At 42.4% G+C, this 21,924-nt stretch overlaps 1 protein-coding gene across 2 annotated transcripts in view; it reads left to right on the top strand.

The window, feature by feature from the left end:
- Window positions 1-21,693, top strand: part of dachd (dachshund d) — a 314,871-nt gene extending 293,178 nt beyond the window's left edge. For both annotated transcript variants that reach the window (XM_071341973.1, XM_071341972.1), the window contains exons 9-11: window positions 3,951-4,094; window positions 10,458-10,526; window positions 17,164-21,693. In XM_071341973.1, the coding sequence (XP_071198074.1) occupies window positions 3,951-4,094; window positions 10,458-10,526; window positions 17,164-17,201 (251 nt within the window). In that variant the 3' untranslated portion in view covers window positions 17,202-21,693. The remainder of the gene's footprint in view (window positions 1-3,950; window positions 4,095-10,457; window positions 10,527-17,163) is intronic.
- The last annotated feature ends 231 nt before the right edge of the window (window positions 21,694-21,924 follow it).

The following is a 21,924-nucleotide window of genomic DNA, read 5'->3' as shown; positions in this document are numbered from 1 at the left end:
ACCTCGCTCATCAACTCACCCATACTCGCCTTTCTCCCCATCATACTTTACTTAATTTATTTAATCCATTGTTATATGTGTGAAATTAGTTTCGCTATAGTTTAGGTTCAGTTTCGAGGACTGTAATTTCAACTGTCTGAAGGAAGGAGTAGAGCAGGTGTTATGTAACTAGGAGTGGTGGGTGCGGAGTCAGGCGCAGATAGCAGAGGTTTAAGGAAAACCGTATTTATTCCGGTGAGAAAAGGTCATGCCAAAACAACAGGCGAATAAATGACCGACACAAACAGTCCGGAAAAATACAAACAATACCATCCACAAAACAGAACAGAGAAACAAGCCCGCACAAAAGCAGGCGGGAATAACAGGCTTCAATAGCCCTAAACCAAACCCCAAACGAGAAACAGGTGAAACCAATAAGACATAACCAACAGAAAAGGAAAAGGGAATCGGTGGCAGCTAGTAGACCGGTGACGACGACCGCCGAGCGCCGCCCGAACAGGAAGGGGAGCCACCTGCGGTGGAAGTCGTGACAGCAGGCCCTACTGTTGGGAGAAGGAGGAGCAATGAGGGAAAACCATTCAAACCTCCTAAAACTGGTTCTGTTTGTGATATTACGATTCTAACACCGACAGTGCGTTATATAGTCTTAATTAGGGTAAGTCAAGGGCGGAGGGGGTATCGAAATAAATACAAAAAAATCATGAGCAGTCAAAATTACTGCTTTAGCGGTTCTAGTGTTAACCAGCTAAACAGCTGCTCTTAGCAAAAATGTGTTTGGAGTTACCTTTTTAGCTCATTATAATGTGGGTAGGTCAAAATAGTGAAAAACTATCTACCAAATCTATTCATTTTAAAATGTTGATTACTTCTCCTCGCCATTATCATTCAGCTGATGATAAGACAAGACGTGAAATTGTTGGGGGGCTAATGCAATCCCTGGGCAAGAAAAGGTTGAAGACTCCTGCACTGCACAATATGCACACAGCACAGTACATGAACCTACATACAGAATCTAAATGAAAATACATTGAGTGTGTCCTAAATGGCACCATATTCCCTATGTAGTGCACTACTTTTGACTGGGTCCATAGGGTACCATTTGGGACACAACCCTTGAAATTCAATCGAGTGCATGTTTCGGAGCTCATTAAAACAGTTTAACACACATATCTAAATAATGAACAGGGTCATACATACATAAGAAAACTGCTGTATGTTTCTATGGCACTGCTTCCAATGAACAAACCACTTAGTATTGTTCCCCACAACTGCGAGAGATCAGATAATTATGGATCCATATTGAATTATAGAAATTAATGATTCACCGTCATTCTAAACAAACGTGACACAAATAGAACTTAAGTTAACACGTTTGCGTTTTATAAAGCTCCGCAACAGTTTAATCAAGTACTTTATTATTTAATGAGCCAATTTCATAAAAACAAGCTTAGAAATTACCTCATTTTCTTTCCAGCTGTTTGCTGATTTGAATTCAATATAGTTTTGCTAATTCAGGCAGTCTTATTTCCAGCAAATCCAATCAAATTGTATTTGTCACATGCTCCGAATACAACAGGTGTAGTAGACCTTACCGTGAACATGCCTACTTACAAGCCCGTAACAAACAATGCAGATCAAGAAATAGAGTTAATGAAATATCTACTAAATAAACTAAAGTAAAAAAACAAAAAACAGTCAATAGGTAACACAAAACATTTACATAACAATAAAGAGGCTATATACAGGGGGTACCGGTACTGAGTCTATGTGCGGGTGTACAGGTTAATCGAGGTCATTTGTAAAGTGACTATGCATAGGTAATAAACAGCGAGTAGTAGCAGTGTAAAAACAAAGGGGGGAGGTGGGGGGGTAAATGTAAATAGTCCGTGTGGCCATTTGATTATTTTAGTTGTTGAGCAGTCTTATGGCTTGGGGGTAGAAGCTGTTAACCTCTCTAGAATAGGTGGGACGGTAGCATCCCACTTGGCCAAAATCCAGAAAAAATGTAGCGCGCCAAATTCAAATATATTACTATAAAAATCAATCTTTCTTGAAATCACACATGAAAGACACCAAATTAAAGGTACACATGTTGTGAATCCAGCCAACATGTCTGATTTCAAAACGGATTTACGGGGAAAGCACACCAAACAATTATGTTAGCTCAGTACATAGCCACAGAAAAACACAGCCATTTTCCCAGCAAAAGATATTACTAACAAAAAACAGAAATAGAGATATAATTAATCACTAACCTTTGAACATCTTCATCAGATGACACTCATATGACATCTTGTTACACAATACATTTATGTTTTGTTCGATAATGTGCATATTTATATCCACAAATCTCGGTTTATATTGGCACCATGTTCAGAAATGCCTCCAAAATATCCGGAGTAATTACAGAGAGCCACGTCAAATAACAGAAATACTCATCATAAATTTTGATGAAAGATACATGTTTTACATATAATTAAAGATACACTTGTTCCTAATGCAACCGCTGTGTCAGATTTTTTAAAAACTTTACGTAAAAAGCACATCATGCAATAATCTGAGATGGCGCTCAGATAGTAACAACATTTCTCCGCCATGTTGGAGTCAACAGAAATGCGAAATTACATCATAAATATTCCCTTACCTTTGATTATCTACATCAGAATGCAGTGCCAGGAATCCTAGTTCCACAATAAATCGTTGTTTTGTTCGATAATGTCCATTACTTATGTCCAATTAGCTAATTTTACTAGCATGTGTAGTGCACGTGTCCAAACTCTCGCGCAGATGCACGCGACCAAGAACTGGCAATCTGCCAGACCACTGACTCATTCCCCTCCCATCCGGTCCCACAACACAGCATAAGCTTCATTCCACGTTCTACTGACTGTTTACATCTAGTGGAAGGCGTATGAAGTGCAAACAGATCCATATATCACAGGGAATTGAATAGGCGATGACTTTAACAACGACCACTCTCAGATTTTTCACTTCCTGTTTGGATTTTTTCTCAGGTTTTTGCCTGCCATATGAGTTCTGCTATACTCACAGACATCATTCAAACAGTTTTAGAAACTTCAGAGTGTTTTCTATCCAAATATACTAATATGCATCGGCTACGTAGTGCGTGATCACACAGTAGTCCGGAACAGCTGGTGCTCTCATGCATGCTACAGTGTTGCTTGCCTCAAAGCGAGTATGAAAGGCATTTAGCTCGTCTGGTCGGCTCGCGTCACTGGGCAGCTTGCGGCTGGGTTTCCCTTTGTAGTCCGTAATAGCCACATCCGACGAGTGTAAGAGCCGGTGTAATAGGGTTCAATCTTAGTCCAGTATTGACGCTTTTCCTGGGTGATGGTTCGTCTGAGGGCATAGCGGGATTTTTTCTAAGCGTCTGGATTAGTGTCCCACTGCTTGAAAGTGGAAGCTCTAGCCTTTTGCTATGTGAGGATGTTGCCTGTAATCCATGGCTTTTGGTTGGGGTATGTACAGTGGGGCAAAAAAGTATTTAGTCAGCCACCAATTGTGAAAGTTCTCCCACTTAAAAAGATGAGAGAGGCCTGTAATTTTCATCATAGGTACACTTCAACTATGACAGACAAAATGAGAAAAAAATATCCAGAAAATCACATTGTAGGATTTTTTATGAATTGCAAATAAATTCATTAAAAATCGCAAACAAACAAACAAAATAACACAGTTGGTTAGGAGCATGTAAAACGTCAGCCATCCTCTCCGACACCATTCTAATTGCAGGTAATTAACTTTTGAACAAAAATGTTTCTCTCCGCCGTCAGGTGGGGGATCCCCAAAACAAATCTCGCTTAAGGCCCACAAAAGGCTTGAGCCGGCCCTAATATGTTTATCTTGTCTCTCACCACACTTGCCACTTGCCAAGTCATTGTAAATAACAGTAATTTGATACATTTATCCTCTTCTCTCTTTTCCCTCAGCAATAATCCAGAAGCGTTTGAAGAAGGAGAAGAAGGCTAAGAGGAAACTGCAGGAGGCTCTGGAGTATGAGTCCAAGAGGAGGGAGCAGGCCGAACACTGCATCAAACAGCCGTCACCCTCAGAGAGCCTGCGCTCAGTCAATGGTTAGGGTTGTTTTTTATTCTCTTTCACTCTACTTTCATGTTGTCAAGGCTCAGGAGAAGACCCAGATGCAGACAGTTTTGAAGTTATTACAAAAACAGGGGGGCAGGCAAACGACAGGTCAAGGGCATGCAGAGTTCAGTAATCCAGGGTGATGTGACAAGGTACAGAACGACACGCAGGCTAAGGGTCAGGGCAGGCAGACTGGTCAAAAATCGGGAAAGGCTAGAAAACAGGAACTAGAGACAGAAAGGAGCACGGGGAAAACGCTAGTAGGCTTGATGTATCAAGACGAACTATCAACAGACAAACAGAAAACACAGGTATAAATACACTTGTGAAAATGGGTGACACCTGGAGGGGGGTGGAGACAAGCACAAAGACAGGTGAACAGGTTGTGATAGTACCCGCCCCCCCTCTAGGGGCGCCACCTGGCATCCTACCTGGACGCATACCTGGTTGACCGGGATGATGAGGCCTGGGTCCAGGATGTTCCTAGCGGGGACCCAGCACCTCTCCTCTGGGCCATAACCCTCCCAGTCAACCAGGTACTGGAATCCCCTGCCTCTTGGTCGAACCTTCAGCAAGCGCCTCACCGTGTACGCCGGTTGGCCGTCGATGAGACGATGGGTGGCCCTAGAAACAGGAGACAAAGAGCTGTGAGACATATGTGAGGTTTAATCCTAGACACATGACAAGTCAGATGTATATGGAGTGTACGGGGCAACAGAATACAAACCGCTTTCACCCCCATCTTTGAGATGGGGCGAAAGTTTGCGGGACTCCACCCGGAAGGGCAGGTCTCGAGTGGACAGCCATACCCTCTGCCCGACTCTGGAATATTCAACCCACACGAGTTGCTGGCTCCAGATGGTGGGGTTGGCGGAGACAAGGCAGCGAAGAGTCATCTCCAGGTCTTGATTGCTCGCTCTGACTGGCCGTTGGACTGAGGGTGGACTCAGATGACGCTTGGGGAGTGGAGTGAAGTGGGCAGCTTTGGAAAACCGTCTTTGGAAAATTCTACTGTCAGGATGGCGGTGTTGCCATCAAACAGGGGAAGACCCGTGACCCGTGAAGTCCAGGGATATGTGAGACCAGGGACGGTAAGGGGCAGGCAGTGGTTGAAGGAGACTAGCCGGAGCTTGTCGGGAGTCTTGTTCTGTGCACAGACCGTGCAGGCGGCGACAAACGCGGAGACGTCCTGGACCATGGTCGCCCATCAAAAGCGTTTCCGCACAAATACCAGGGTGTGACGGGAGCCCGGGTGGCAAGAAAGCCTGGAGTAGTGGGCCCACTCCAGGACCGAGGAGTGGACAGTGTTAGGAACAAACATCCGGTTATCTGCCCCCCCCCCCCCGGGGTTCGGCTGGGAACGCTGCGCCCAATGACCTGATTCCCTATTCCCCAGCTGAGTGCCGTTGCCAGGCACGAGGTGGAAAGGATGGTCTTGGGGTCCGAGGGTGTAGCCGCGGGGCTATAGCGTCGTGGCAGCGCATCCGGCTTGATATTCTTGGATCCTGGTCGGTAGGAGAGGGAGAAGTTAAACCGGGTGAAAAGCAGGGCCCACCTAGCTTGCCTGGAATTGAGACGCTTGGCGGTGCGGAGATATTCCAGGTTCTTGTGATCCGTCCACACAATGAACGGATGTTCCACCCACTCCAACCAGTGTCTCCACTCCTCCAACGCCATGTTCACCGCGAGAAGCTCACGATTTCCCACATCTTAACGGAACCTTGGGAGGGGTGTGTGCAGAAGGGGGAAAGCCAGGGTGCTGTAGCCCCGGATAAAGTGGCGATAAAAGTTGGCAAGTCCCAGGAAATCTTGCATTGGCACTCTGGACATAGGCTGGGTTCATTCCACCACCATTCTCACCTTTTCGGGATCCATCTGTACATTCCCTGCAGCGATGATATAACCAAGGAAGGGGATGGTGGAGCGATACAATTCGCATTTCTCAGCTTTCACGAAAAGCTGATTCTCCAGAAGGTGCTGGAAGACCTGTCGGATGCGGAGCACGTGTTCTTAGGCTGAGTGGGAGAAAACAAGGATGTCGTCAATGTAGACGAAGACAAACTGGTTCAACATGTCGCAGAGAATATCATTGACCAGGGCCTGGAACACTACTGGGGCGTTGGTATGGCCAAATGGCATGACCAGATAGTCTTAGTGACCGCTGGCCATGTTGAAGGCAGTCTTCCACTTGTCCCCCTCCCGTATCCGCACCAGGTGGTAGGCATCCGCAGGACCAGCTTGTAGAAGACTGTGGCCCCCTGGAGCGGCTTGAAGGCCGAGGCGATGAGTGGTAGTGGGTAGCGGTTCTTCACCATGATGTCATTGAGGCCCCGGTAGTTGATGCATGTGCACAGGGTTTTGTCCTTCTTCTTGAAAAAGAAGAACCCTGCGCCGGCGAGGGAGGCAGAAGGACGGATACACCATGCAGCTAGGGAGTCCTCGATGTAGGTCTCCATAGCTTTGGTCTCCGGACTGGACAGTGAGTACAGTCGTCCCTGGGGCGGTGTGGTGCCTGGGAGAAGGTCGATTCCGCAATTATAGGGTCGGTGCAGAGGAAGTGAAGTGACCCGGGCCTTACTGAAAACCTCCCGGAGGTCCTGGTACTCCTAAGGAATGGCGAAGATGTCCTGGGGTAGGTTGTGCTGACTTGCAGGCAATGGGCATGGCAGAATGGTCTCCAGCCCATGATGGCACCAGCAGTCCAGTCAATAAGGGGATTGTGTCGCTGGAGCCAAGACAATCCCAATTCTAACGGGAACCTGAGGAGACTTAATTCAAAAATATATATTTCACCTTTATTTAACTCGGCAAGTCAGTTAAGAACAAATTCTTATCTACAATGACGGCCTACCGGGGAACAGTGTGTTAACTGCCTTGTTCAGCGGCAGAACGACATATTTTTTTACCTTGTCAGCTCGGTGATTCGATCCAGAAACCTTTCGGTTACTGGCCCAACGCTCTAACCACTAGGCTACCTGCCACCCCAATAATTAGCATGAATTGGATAGCCTCGCTGTGGTTCCCCTGACACTCGTAGGTTGATAGGAGTGGTATTGTGAGTGACCCAGCCTATAGAGCGCCCATCCAGCACTCTAACATCCATGGGAATGGAGAGGGGCTGAGTGGGGATGCCCAGCTCGGACGCCAGGGTAGCGTCTATAAAACTCTCATCGGCCCCAGAGTTGATGAGTCCCCGGAGAGATTTCGACTGGTTCCACCAGACTACTTGCCCCTACTGGTGAGCCTGGTCTTTTAGTGGACAGGAGGACACAAAATGAACAGTAGTGCCGCAATACAGGCAAATCTTTGTGTGAAGCCGGTGTAGACGTTCGGCTGGGGACAGCCTATCTCTGCCTAGTTGCATTGGCTGAGGAAGAGGTGATTCGGCAGACTTCGGAGACAGGCAACGGAGACGTCGGGACTTCCGGGAGGCAAGGTGGAATCCTTGGGCGGGCAAGTGGAATCAGACCCCCTCTCCTTCCTGCATTCCCGTTGCCGCCCATCGATCCGGATGGTCAACGCAATGATCGAGTCGAGATCCGTCGGTTGTTCCCGGGCTGCTAGTTTGTCCATAACCTCCTCCGATACTCCTTGCAGGAACGTGTCGAACAGCAATTCCGCACCCTGGTTCCAGGCACTCTCAGCTGCCAACGAACGGAAATCCGCATTGTCTGCCACACTGCAGGAGTCTTGCCAAGGCTGGCGTAACTTCCGGGCAACCTCTCTCCCGGACAATGGAGTATCAAAAATCTTCTTCACCTCCGCCACGAACTCTTCCAGACTGAAGCATATGGCCGACTGTTGTTCCCAAACGGCAATAGCCCAGGCAAGAGCGCTCCTGGACATCAGCGTGATGAAGTACGCTATCTTCGAGTGGTCCAAGGGGAAGGAGGAGGGCTGCAGCTCAATGATGAGCGCTCAACAGGTTCCTGACTCTCCAGCGAAGCGTTCTAGGGGAGGTAAGCGGGGCTCTCGGGAAACCGGGGTGCCGCGCTGCTAACAGCCAGGTTACTAAGGGGCTGGGAGGTTACCGTTGTGGTGGGCTGCCTGCCAAACAACCAGCAGAATTACTCCAGCAAAGTGTCCAACCCGCGGTCATTGCATTCGGCCAAGGTCTGGAACCCATCCATAAGACCACGAAGCAACTCTTTGTGCTTTCCAATGGTGGCTCCTTGGGAGGAACGGCGTTGCAGAGGTGGTCCGAGTCTGCTGGGTCCGTCATGGCCAGTTCAGAGTGGTGTGACAAGGTACAGAACAACAGTCAGGCCAGGTAGAATGGTCAAAAAACAGGAAATCTAGAAAACGGGAACTAGAGACAGAAGGGAGCACGGGGGGAAACGCTGGTAGGCTTGATGAAACAAAACGAACTGGCAACAGACAAACAGAGAACACAGGTGTACATATACTGGGGATAATGTGGAAGATGAGCGACACCTGGTGCGGGGTGGAGACAAGCACATAGACAGGTGAAACAGATCAGGGTGTGGCATATTTATATGCTTTCTGTTTATCACTGTTTGCAGCAAAGAAATGTGCTTCTTGGGGGATCATAGAGCGTTGTCCTGTCCTATCCTGTCCTGTCCCGTACTGTGCTCTACTGCTCTCCTCTTTTCTTCTTTCCTTTGTTTTGAGTGCTAGCTAAAGACAATAGATCGCAGTTACACTCAATCACAGTGTTGTGCTAATAACTCATAGTGTTATAGGTTATTGTCTTTACATTTTGTAAGTTATATCAAGCTAAATCATGATTCAGCAATCTGACTGATCATTCAATGTCTTATTGTATTTTTCACTTACAGGAAATTGAGTTTTTAAGTAAAAGCTTTTAGTTTTAGTGTGGCTGGTCCATGTGAAAGATGTTTAAAGTGGAACAGACAACATTTGAACTACGTTGCGGATATGAAACTAATAGACAATCATAATATCAGTCAAAAAGATCAAATTCCCAGTTTATGGTTCAAAACAAACTTTATAAGAGGTTTTAAATCGGTTCTATTTGACTCAAAATTCCATGACGTACAGTAAGGCATTGTTGGCAGAATAGATGGATGCAGTTCATTGCATGATTAATATAATGAACCAATACATTTATTGTAGTTCAACAGCTATCAGGTTGTAAATCACAGCTGGCCTGGTACATTGTTTGCTGCCTCCACCCATTCGGGATGCACTGTTTCAGTTTAAATGACTCAATATTTTGAACTTAAACAGATGACTGTAACTAAGGCTGGGAATGTCAATACAATCAAACTAGCCAGGGCAATGATCACAAGTCAGTCATAACGTGACTAATAGGCTAGTGCACATGTGTCAAACACAAGGCCCGCTGGGCCGCATAGGACACACGTGCGAGTATAAATGAGACAACAGTTAAGTCATCTACTTTATGAAATTACAGCCTGATGTGCGCACATCGGTGAATTCAACTTAAATTGCATTGCATTTGAGCAGTAGCCTAGGCTGGCTACTCAACTACAATACATTTTGAATGCACCATACAGCAATGCTGCGTTCAACCGCACTGGTGATCCATGCAGTGCCCCCCCCCCCCCCATAAAAAAATCTCGATTGTTTTTATATATATGTTAAAATGCTATATACAGCATCGTATGCGTTTGGACAATTAATGGACACTGCAGTAAATAAAACCTAATAAAAAAATCTGTCTTGTTCAGGACCGGAGTCTACGCAGACCGGTGCACCCATAGCCAATCAGAGCTACAGTTGGCCTATATGCAAATAAGCCATTTGCCACACAGGTGTGTCATCATTCACTTTGAACTGGACTGTGTGTTTTCAGGCAATAGAAGCAGCACAACTTCAGATCATCAGAACACATTCACCAAAAGCCACACAAAAAACACCTGAATGGGTTTCTGCAAATATTTAAACACCACGGAAGTGCTCTTACATTGTGAAACGTCACAGTCCTATTGATCAAACAACCATGAAAAGGTAGGTTCTCTCCCCATCAGTTGTGCACATCAACAACAAAAAAAGATCAACAACTAATGCTAGCCAGAGCGAGATGAGATAACGTATCATAAGGGAACATTAGCTTAACCCTCTAAACCTTTTTCAGCTATTTGGCCATCAGCATTGCACTGATAAACAATGGAGAATAGTATCCGGACGCTTTCCCACTCTATATTGCTATATCATTTTCACAAATGCCATTCCCAAACATTCTATGAATGTATGAAAATGTGAAAACGACCATGTCTAAGTGCTCGCTTGTCAGAAAATGTATTCCTGGGGGTGTATATGAACAAATTTTAATAAGGTTTCATGTTGCTAAAACACTGTCAGTTCCACTTTAACAGCGGTTCTGTTCTATCCCTCTGCTGTCCCAGACTCACTGAACCCAGAGATGGAGAGTGACCGCAGCACTGGAAGAACAGATGCTGAGAGGGCAATACAAGGTACATGAACCTGATCTCTCTCTCTCTCTCTCTCTCTCTCTCTCTCTCTCTCTCTCTCTCTCTCTCTCTCTCTCTCTCTCTCTCTCTCTCTCTCTCTCTCTCTCTCTCTCTCTCTCTCTCTCTCTCTCTCTCTCTCTCTCTCTCTCTCTCTTTCTCTCTCTTTCTCTCTCTCTCTCTCTCTCTCTCTCTTCTCTCTCTCTCTTTCTCTCTTTCTCTTCTCTCTCTCCTCTCTCTCTGAGCATTAGTGTTAACTCTGCCTGCTGTTGAAGTGTACAGCTTGCCATCTGGGCCACAGCACTGGGGGGGGGGCACATTAATCACTTGTTTGTTTGCCTTGTGGGGTCTTGGATATGAAGTGGAGGGTGGTGATAACCTCTGAAGACTGCATCCCAGTCTCTTTGTTTGCCTTGTGAGGTCTTGGAAATGAAGTGGAGGGTGGTGATAACCTCTGAAGACTGCATCCCAGTCTCTTTGTTTGCCTTGTAGGGTCTTGGATATGAAGTGGAGGGTGGTGATAACCTCTGAAGACTGCATCCCAAATTACACTTATTTCCTATATAGTGTATGCCCTATCTAATGCACTACGTTTGACCAGGGCAAATCACTTTCGTTTATTCAGGGGCACCCACTTGAGAACAGTTTCCCATTTACAATGGTGCCCTGAAGACAAAAATTGAGCAACAAGAAAAATATTAAACAATACAAGAGAGCTATAAATACATGACATCAGGTTATTACAACAAGTTAGAGTAATCGATTGAAACAGTCGCACACTTCAGTAAACTCATTTACAGTGGGGCAAAAAAGTATTTAGTCAGCCACCAATTGTGCAAGTTCTCCCACTTAAAAAGATGAGAGAGGCCTGTAATTTTCATCATAGGTACACTTCAACTATGACAGACAAAATGAGAAAAAAAATCCAGAAAATCACATTGTAGGATTTTTAATGAATTTATTTGCAAATTATGGTGGAAAATAAGTATTTGGTCAATAACAAAAGTTTATCTCAATACTTTGTTATATACCCTTTGTTGGCAATGACAGAGGTCAAACGTTTTCTGTAAGTCTTCACAAGGTTTTCACACACTGTTGCTGGTATTTTGGCCCATTCCTCCATGCAGATCTCCTTTAGAGCAGTGATGTTTTGGGGCTGTTGCTGGGCAACACGGACTTTCAACTCCCTCCAAAGATTTTCTATGGGGTTGAGATCTGGAGACTGGCTAGGCCACTCCAGGACCTTGAAATGCTTCTTACGAAGCCACTCCTTCGTTGCCCGGGCGGTGTGTTTGGGATCATTGTCATGCTGAAAGACCCAGCCACGTTTCATCTTCAATGCCCTTGCTGATGGAAGGAGGTTTTCACTCAAAATCTCACGATACATGGCCCCATTCATTCTTTCCTTTACACGGATCAGTCGTCCTGGTCCCTTTGCAGAAAAACAGCCCCAAAGCATGATGTTTCCACCCCCATGCTTCACAGTAGGTATGGTGTTCTTTGGATGCAACTCAGCATTCTTTGTCCTCCAAACACGACGAGTTGAGTTTTTACCAAAAAGTTATATTTTGGTTTCATCTGACCATATGACATTCTCCCAATCTTCTTCTGGAAGTTTCCTTGGGACCATCACGATGTCTTAAGGACGAGTAAACTGTATGTCCTGAGAATGTCCTAAAAAGGTCCAGACGTTGGTCCTTAGTGATGTCCAGGTAACTTACAGGGAACTAGACAAAAGGTTTCTCAGAGAACGTTTCCTTGGTACCATCACTCAACGTTCTTAGATCTTTCCAAGAACGTCAATAGGATAACGTCACACAGAAACCCTTAAGACCTAATGGCAACGTTAGAATTTGGAAGGGAAACAGTCGTTTATTAGGTCAGAATACTGCCGTTGACAACCATTTATGGTAAAAAGTAAGATAGAAGGTTATCTCTCCAAATGAAGCCAGAAAGGACAACCAAATATTACTTAAGGTAAGTTAGAGGTTTTCCATACATAGGAAACCTACAAAATAGTAACAAAAGATATATGTTTTTGATAGCAAAATACTCCAACTTGGATTGGTCAAGTTGACAAATGTGTATATTTCAGACAAAACATTAATTTCAAATATATATACCATTAGACAATATTTTATATCACATGTAAATGCTTTTGATCCATTTTGATGTGATTTTAATATAATTTCACAGTTTTCTTACCACAGATGTTTTGCTACCATTGAAGCACAATGTTGCATTTTTTGCCACGTTTCCATAAATATTTTCTACAAACTTCAAATTTATAATATTCATAATCAGAGGCCTATTAGCCTTGCTGAGGGGTAATAAAATGCTTGGGTCTCACAGGGTTAAAAATATATTTTTGTCAAATAAGAAATAATAAGCGAACAAATTGAGCAATTTGTACCGTAAGGAGGGAGGAATCTTGCTTAATGAAATGTCATTCAGTCAGTGGAGAGATGTGAAAAGGGTGGCTGTCCCAAAAAAGGAAAACCAAATGTCATAATTTCACTAAAAATATTCACTTTTGGATAGAGAACATTTATAGCCCCCCATGTGATGCTAAATTAGTATATTTAGCGGCCTTAATTTGAAATGAGAAGAATTAAGATTGACATTGAAGAGCTCTTTATAGTTTAATTGTTAAATGGATTATTAACTTTTCAAACTTCCTTATTATATTGCATTACAATTGTCTTTGCCAACAATTGCCAACTATTGCCATGGTAGATTGACAGTGTCTTAGACAATAAACATACATATTTTCTCTAATGTAGCAGATGCCTTTCTGACTGTAGCTATGAAGCATAATTTCTTCGGCTCACAATGCCAGTGATTATGGCCTTAAAGAATAGACATAGGAGAAGGTTGAGTTAACACGGAACAATGTGTGCTTTTGTTCAATTAGAGAAGCATTTGTCTGCCACCCATGTCTCCTCTGCTCTCCCCTCCTCTGCCACCAGCCTAGTAAACCGTAATTACCCTCAAATGGCCAAAAATGATGTTGATAAATTACACAAGCAAAGAAAACGTGTGAAAAAACACCCAAGCCTATCACACGCATAAAAGCCAAGAGAAATGTATGTTATATTTTCAACACACAACTAAGGCTAGGGCGAGAGAGAGCGAGAAAACAAATTAACGAGAGCATAATTTTTAAGATAACTAATTATTTCTATTTGTCTTTTGTCACACTTCTCTAGTTCTGCGATATTAACACAGTCTGTGTTTATTAATTGCTTTTGCAGTGTTTTTGAATCGGTTCCAAGAGGCAGTTCTGGCTGTTGTAGCAGCTACCAGACAGCCATGCAACTGGGACTGCAGCTCTCGCCTGAATATCTTCCCCAGTATCTCTTCTCTGGTTTCAACCTGTTTGCCCTTCGATGTGTTGGGCAGGTTAACATGACTCTGCGCCGAGAGATAAAGTTCTTTGTTGCGAGATTAAACATCAAAACAGTTAATGTAAAATAAAAATTTAATTAATGAATGTCAGTGAAGCAAAAAAAAAAAAAAAAGTCCTTTAATTGTCTTCATAAAATATTTGCATGAGCTACATTTGCATAATGTAAATGTATTAATTAATCTTTCAAAGGGAATTTTATGCTGAGAAGCCCAAAAAGCATTGTTTTATTCAGCATCTAATGAAATATTTATCCCCTTTAATGAACTTTTCATCTTGATTTCATTCTACAAATGGCTAAAGTTTTTACATATTTTAATGAGTCTTTCTTTTATCAATATTTCTCACACAAAAATGTAAATCAGTATGTTTCAACATTTGCAGTAATATTGCAAACTGGAGGCGTTGTAAGTTGATTAAAACAGAACAAACATGTAAGGAGTTCCACCAATTTGTTTGCCCAAATTGAAAATGGTGTCTACAATTTCCAAGAGAACCTTATGTCAAAAATGTATTTCTTAATTCTCTCCTGATCATTCTTATTTTCCCTGAGCAATGTGATGTTTTGCACACTACAATGCCTGATGCGTTACTTCACAACTTATCAAAAGTGATAATCAGCCACACTTTCACCTCCCCATACCATTCTCACAATTCCCTATAAACAGCTGTGACAGTGAAGCCGATCAGACAGAAAGGCAGAGAGAGGTGGCATGCATAGCATTTCATCCACCATGGATGTGTCTATACTCTCCTCCCCATCAAACACCCTCCAACCACCATCACCTTCCTCTCTTCCCTTTATTTTTAGCCCTCTGCATTCACACTGTAATGGCTTTTACACATAACTCTGCAGTGTTGCTTGAATAGAGGCGGCCAGAGTGCAATGCCTTGGAGACCCACGGCAGTGTCGGATAATTAGCCCCTGTGTTTGTCTTTCCCCTCCACCTCCCCACAACAAGCCTTTGTTCTTTTTCCACCCAGCTTTTCATACACGTACATACAGCACGCTGATGCATCGACGACAGAAGGCTAGGTATTTAGGTACACGGTGCAGTGATGGATGCTGTCCTATCATAACGTGTTGTATCATTGGTTGTGAGATTTAGGAAATTAGAACATGTACTCATCAAAATGTTTATGGAGGAAGGTTTCATCATATTCTATTGCATTTTCCATATAGAATTGAGAGGCTCCTCTGATTCATATATGGCTCAAAATATTGCCAGCGTGCCATGGGCCTTAAGAGGCCAAAGGTTAAATAGTCCAATAGTGAGATTACAGAAGATCAATGAATGTGAGTCTCTTCGAAGCCTATAACAAACGTACAATTTTCTACTAGATGTCGCTCTATGTCTCGGACCTCACATTGTGTCATATCTGACTGACAGGCGGCAACACATCGCTCTCCTCAAGCTATCGCTGCTTTAAGTCTTTCGATGTGCTTTCCCTTCTAAATTTAATTATTTAGGTTCACTGCCAGAGAGAAGAAAGGGCTGCTTAAAGCACAGTAATGCAGCGCAGAGGAAATACGGGGGTAATAAATGTCAAACATGTTCCTGAGCTGCGCCTAACAGATGCTTTTACCAGCCCCGCATCAGAGGCAGCGCCGCTCACTCAGGCATACCACTAGGAGACGAGTGTTCTTTGAAAATGGACAAAGCTCGTTAGGTTGCAGGTGTCTGGAGATAGCATCAGAGAAGAATGTCTCTGCCTTTTTCAAGTAACACTTTTTTATTGAATATCCGAAACATACAATATACTTGCAGTGAAGCCACTCAACAACTACATCATACCAGTCATCCAACAGACTTCCATTCAGAGTGACACACAGAAGCATCCAGGGTCAATGCCCTGCTCAAGGGCACGTTGACGGATCTCCCACAAGGCCCAAAAACTTGAACCCGAACCCTCCAAGATCCCCTACACAGTTCCCCAATAGCTGTCCCTCAACCCCCCCCCCAGAAGAAAATAAATTACAATTAATTCCATTCCCCCCCCAAGACTGCACCAACAACCAAGAGAATTAACTAAAAACAAAAAAGACAAGAAAAACAGCAAACAACAATGGATTTTCTTTTTTAATGAACATAATTAAAAAAATGTTTTAACAAAGTACATCAAGGACAACTAAAATCGTAACATTAATGCCAACTGTATATGTTTGTGTGCATGTCTGGCACTATTACATGTATGTGTGTGTTCTTGTATGCGTTTATTTGAATGAGAGTGTGTGTATATGCATGTGTACAAACACCTGCACGGCATCAGCCTCAGGCAAACCGGTATTAGTTGTAAAAACACTGCCACTCAGTGTCATTCAAATGTACTTTTTATTATGTTTTATTTTGACTTTATTTTTTGACTTTTATCTTTGACCATCATTCTATCTCCCGCACAGCAACTCCACTCCCACTTGTCTCCAATTCCACATCCCAACCCTCAGCTTCCCTCAGCCCATCCCACCTATCTCTGCTGGCCACCCACTTCGGGTTTTTACGCAACACATATCTTTCAATAAACACTCCTTCCGTACAGGAAGTGTCATGTGTAAAGCTCTTCATGAGTGCAATATTATGTTCAACCAAGCGTGTCGGGTGAGATGTCTTAAACACATCTGACGTGCAATTGTCAGGTAGACAGCGTTGGATAGCGCAGTTCCTCGTACGATTTGCCTTTTGTCGAAGATTAAGTGTGTAGACAGTTGTATCGGCCTGGTTTTATTTCCCTATTTCAATGCATGAGACAGACAAACGCTGGCATAAGGAGTCTCTTCAACTGCTGCTGCTCGATTCCACAGTTTGATCCAGCAGATCATGAAAATCATTCAAGCAACAATTATAGACTGGACTTTGTACGATAAACAATATTCATATCTGTTGTTAAATCTACAATTGTGAGTGATGATATGCTTGAGTAACTTAGATTTTCCAGCAAATAGGGACATTGGAAGAGTATTGGATAAAAGTAGGCCTATTCCATGTGTATTGGAAGATCTCAGATCAGATTTTCTGATGTTTTCAAGATTTTGTCAAATCAGAATACACCTCTTCAAACATTTCATGCAACATTATTATTCAGTTAGGTTATTGTGGGAAAGCATCACGCACGATAGCAACCACACTGGTTGTGTTTTTGTCGACTATCGGGACAAAGCTAAACCCCATATTTTCAGGTTGAGTCAGCATGGCCAGTACGCTGTTGGCTAATCCCTCTCTACTGTGTCCTTTCTTTCAGATGGAAGACTGTTCTTGAAAACCACAGTGATGTACTGATAAGAAGACGATGAGCTCAAGAAGAAAAACAATCTGATGAAGATTGTCAAGAGCCCAGGTGGATTTCGTAGCAGATAAATAGGTCACACTGCGTGTACTGTAGCAGTTCAATGGAAGTGTGTTTGGCCAAACACCGTAAAAGGGTTGTGTCTGAATGTAGAAACTCTTTTTCTCACAGATATCAACATTACATAGTCGCTAAAGCAGGTTTTGATGCATTGAGGTTGGTTGTTAAAAAAAAAAAAAAAATTATTGCACAGTAAAAATGTACCAAGGGGTACACTGTTGGTAATATCGCAAAGAAATTCACAGCACTGAAGATTTTTTATACTGTATTTCAACCAGCGACAAAGCTTTGAACATGATCAGACTCAGAGGTTGTGTTTTGTATTTCAAGTTTAATTCCGAGATGTAAAAACAAATATATAACGCTTGGAAAGAACCTCTGTGATTTTTTTTATTTATCCGTATGTTGATCAAAAGAGACGACTGAGATTTGATTTGAATGTTTTCTAAATTAGAAGAAAATACAATAAAGTTTCCTTTTTACCATTGTTGTATATACCGGAACTGATGCTAATGACACGATAACTCACTCTATCAAAAGCTGAGTTGATTAATATGGTATGTGTATATAAAGTTAAGAGGCGGTATTGTGTATGCAGTAGATCTATTAGGAAGACAATACCGACATTCATATGAATTTATAGTTTGTTTTTGTTTCGTTTCTGAGCCATCATTCTTTCATATAGCTGCCATTTTGGTGAAAAAGCATGCAGGCATGTAAATGTTTGTCCTGAAATTATGATATTTAATAAATCCTATATTGTGCTGAACAAATACGTAGGGTTGATTCACTTAAGCCCAACTGAAAATCGAACATTTTGCTTTTAAATAAATAACTTTTGCTGTCAATGGTAACCCTTTGCAAAACAGTTAGTATCGCCTTTTTATTGAAACACTTGGGGCCACTTTCCTAGACACAGATTAACCGTAATCCTGGACTAAAAAGCATTCTCAATGGAGAATCTCCATTTAAAATGAAAATCCTTTTTAGTCCAGGATAATGTTTCATATTTTGTTCCTAATGTGTGGCTGTTCATTTGTTACATGGACTGGTGATAATTACATATTAACACTAGTTAATGAATCTCCTCATTTAAGCCAATGTATTCAGAAGTCAAGTGAACAGTTTAATTCCAAAACACTATATACAGTGCTTTCTGAAATTATTCAGAACCCTTGAGTTTTTTTAGGTTACAGCCTTATTCTAAAATTGATTAAATTGTTTTTTCCCCTCATCAATCTACACACAATAGCCCATAATGACAAAGCAACATTTTTTTTTTTAAATGTTTGCTCATTTATTTATTTTTAAAACACTGAAATATTACATTTACATAAGTATTCAGACCCTTTACGCAGTACTTTGTTGAAGCACCTTTGGCAGCGATTACAGAATCGAGTCTTCTTTGTTATGGCGCTTCAAGCTTGTCAAACCTGTATTTGGGGAGTTTCTCCCATTCTTCTCTGCAGATCCTCTCAAGCTCTGTCAGGTTGGATGGGGAGCGTTGGTGCACAGCTATTTTCAGGTCTCTCCAGAGATGTTAGATCAGGTTCAAGTCCGGGCTCTGGCTGGGCCACTCAAGGCCATTCAGAGACTTGTCCTGAAGCCATTCCTGCTTTGTCTTGGCTGTGTGCTTCGGGTCGTTGTCCTGTTGGAAGGTGAACCTTCACCCCAGTCTGAGGTCCTGAGCGCTCTGGAGCAGGTTTTCATCAAGGATCTCTCTGTACTTCATCTTTGCCTCGATCCTGACTAGTCTCCCAGTCCATGCCGCTGAAAAACAGCCCCACAGCATGATGCTGCCTCCACCATGCTTCACCGTAGGGATGGTGCCAGGTTTTCTCCAGAAATGACGCTTGGCATTCAGCCCAAAGAGTTCAATCTTGGTTTCATTAGACCAGAGAATGTTGTTTCTCATGGTCTGAGAGTCTTTAGGTGTCTTTTGGCAAACTCCAAGCGGGCTTTCATGTGCCTATTACTGAGGAGTGGCTTCCGTTTTGGTCACTCTACCATAAAGGCCTGATTAGTGGAGTGCTGCAGAGATGGTTGTCCTTCTGGAAGGTTCTCCTATCTCCACAGAGGAACTCTAGAGCTCTGTCAGAGTGATCATTGGGTTCTTGTTCACCTCCCTGACCAAGACCCTTCTCCCCCGATTGCTCAGTTTGGCCAGGCGGCCAGCTCTAAGAAGAGTCTTGGTGGTTCCAAACTTCTTTCATTAAGAATGATGGAGGCCACCGTGTTCTTGGGGACCTTCAATGCTGCAGAAATGTTTTGGTACCCTTCCGCAGATCTGTGCCTCAACACAATCCTGTCTCGGAGCTCTACGGACAATTCCTTTGACCTCGTGGCTTGGTTTCTGCTCTGACATGCAATGTTAACTGTGGGACCTTATATAGACAGTTGTGTGCCTGTCCAAATCATGTCCAATCATGATTTGGAAAGGCACCACAACTGGAGTCCAATCAAGTTGTAGAAATATCTCAAGGATGATCAATGGAAACAGGATGCACCTGAACTCAATTTTGAGTCTCATAACAAAGGGTCTGAATAGTTATGTAAATAAGATATTTCTGCTATGTATTTTTATTAATTTGCACAAATTTCTAAAAACCTGTTTTCACTATGTCATAATTGTGTATTGTGTGTAGATTGCTAAGGATTTTTATTGATTTAATCAATTGTAGAATAAGGCTGTAACGTATCAAAATGTGGAAAAGGTCAAGGGGTCTGAATATTTTCAGAATGCACTGTATATATAAATGTTCAGAAATGTTTGTAAATGAACTTTTATTGTTTAAAGAAATTATGAAAGAGATTGGTGTGTTTATTCACTATCTAATCATGGCATGGGGTTGTTCAATGACAGACATGTATTTGTTTAAAATCTATCACGTGATGGTTTCATTTCAGAGGGACAAAATAATCATGTATTTTTTGCCAAAATGCTATATATCCGCCTCGCTCTGAGAGAAATAAGTAGTACTGCTAGGTTTTACACAGTTAAATGTAAGAAATAACAACTTTTTTTTGGTAAAGAATTGTATAAATGATACATTTGTGAGATCAATCTGTATGTAAAACATTTACATTTAACATTTTTGTCATTTAGCAGATTGTCTAATCCAGAGCGATTTACCATACATTTTAAGATAGCTCGGTGTGACAACCACATATCACAGTCAAATATGCTGGATATGAACATTCCATTCCAGCTAAACAATGGATATATAGCGTTTTGAACACAAAATAAATATTCATACACATCTACAATCTATGAATAAAAAATCTGAGAACAGTAATATTTTACACACATATGAAGGTACCCATAAGCAATCTTTTCTGATGAAAAAACACAAATGTGGATATAGCGTTTGGGGAAATATACAGACAATGCAGCAGCTAGAAAGAATGACTAGGAAACAACTAGCCAACCTTCTCAGTTGTAGAATATTTGTTTAAAAACTCAAGCAAATTGCATTGCATAACATCAGTGGCTGATGGATATAGGATTAAATAGTATATTAGCTTGTCTTAAAGTTCCCTTACAAATCAACAATGTATGTTAATGCCATCCTGATGCAGCAAAAATTTGGCATTTTACTTTATGGAAAGATGTGCCTCATTTTTAGGGTTAACCCTAACCCTAGCCCTAACCCTATTCAAAAGGAAGGTTGAATAGTTTCCCACACCGGCTGAGTCAACTCCTATAGAGTATGTATGAGTTCATTCCTGAGACAGGAACTGATGTCTGTCATATACTGTAAAAGAAACAGGCTATGTGTTTGAAAAAAAATGTAAGGAAAAGAGTGTCCCATGTTCACACTTTGGCCTAGATTCAATCAGATCAAGTGTTATCGGACCATAGCCAACACCCGCATAGCTGATGTTTTGGCAGTGTCGGAGGTGTGACTGGGTTAGAGCCGTCAAATCGGTGAGCAGCTGCTCTTGATCATTGTCATGAAGCCCCACCCTTTCCACTCGTGTTAGAAGTTCAGAACGAGAAAGTGTAGGCTACATAGAAATAATGACACTCTAATGTAAAATCATTCAATTAAATCATGAGGATTTCTGTCAGCCAATCGAGATGTAGATCACATCACATTCCAGTGTTTGAACTTGTGAACAAGGCTGCATGGGATTTCTCTTAACACGACTCCGTGCAGCCAATGGCAATGTCCGATTTAGGTATAATGCCAGGAGCCTCTTGTGGATTCGACAGCTCTAACGCAGTTCCAACACTGACAAAACAACTGCTACACGGATGTCAGCGGAATTGGATCCGATTGAATCTAGAGCCCTTTGTTGTTTTATTTTGAACGTCTGTTGCGATGGAGTTTTGTAGGTTTGTTGTTGACTTGTCGTGAATAACTTACATAGCACCCCTTCATTGTACTTCAACTTTGAATAAACGTCAAATGTTGATGAGCACCAATGTGAGTTAATTATGTTGCCCAAAGACTGGACCTGATTCACTTAAACCCTGCACAGTAAATACAGTACCATTTTAGTTTTAATTGGTACAAAATCAAAATACAGGCAGAACCTGCACCGAAACAGAAGAAGTAGATTTGTTGATAGACTCACAATATGTTTCTGCATGGACTATTAATATCATATTTACATCATGAAAATCAAGCCCTTTAAATCAACAATATGTCA

The sequence above is a fragment of the Salvelinus alpinus genome, chromosome 14 (genome assembly GCF_045679555.1).
Source record: "Salvelinus alpinus chromosome 14, SLU_Salpinus.1, whole genome shotgun sequence".
NCBI lineage: Eukaryota > Metazoa > Chordata > Actinopteri > Salmoniformes > Salmonidae > Salvelinus > Salvelinus alpinus.
Note: the sequence above shows the minus strand (reverse complement) of the source record. Positions and strands in the feature narration are given on the sequence as shown.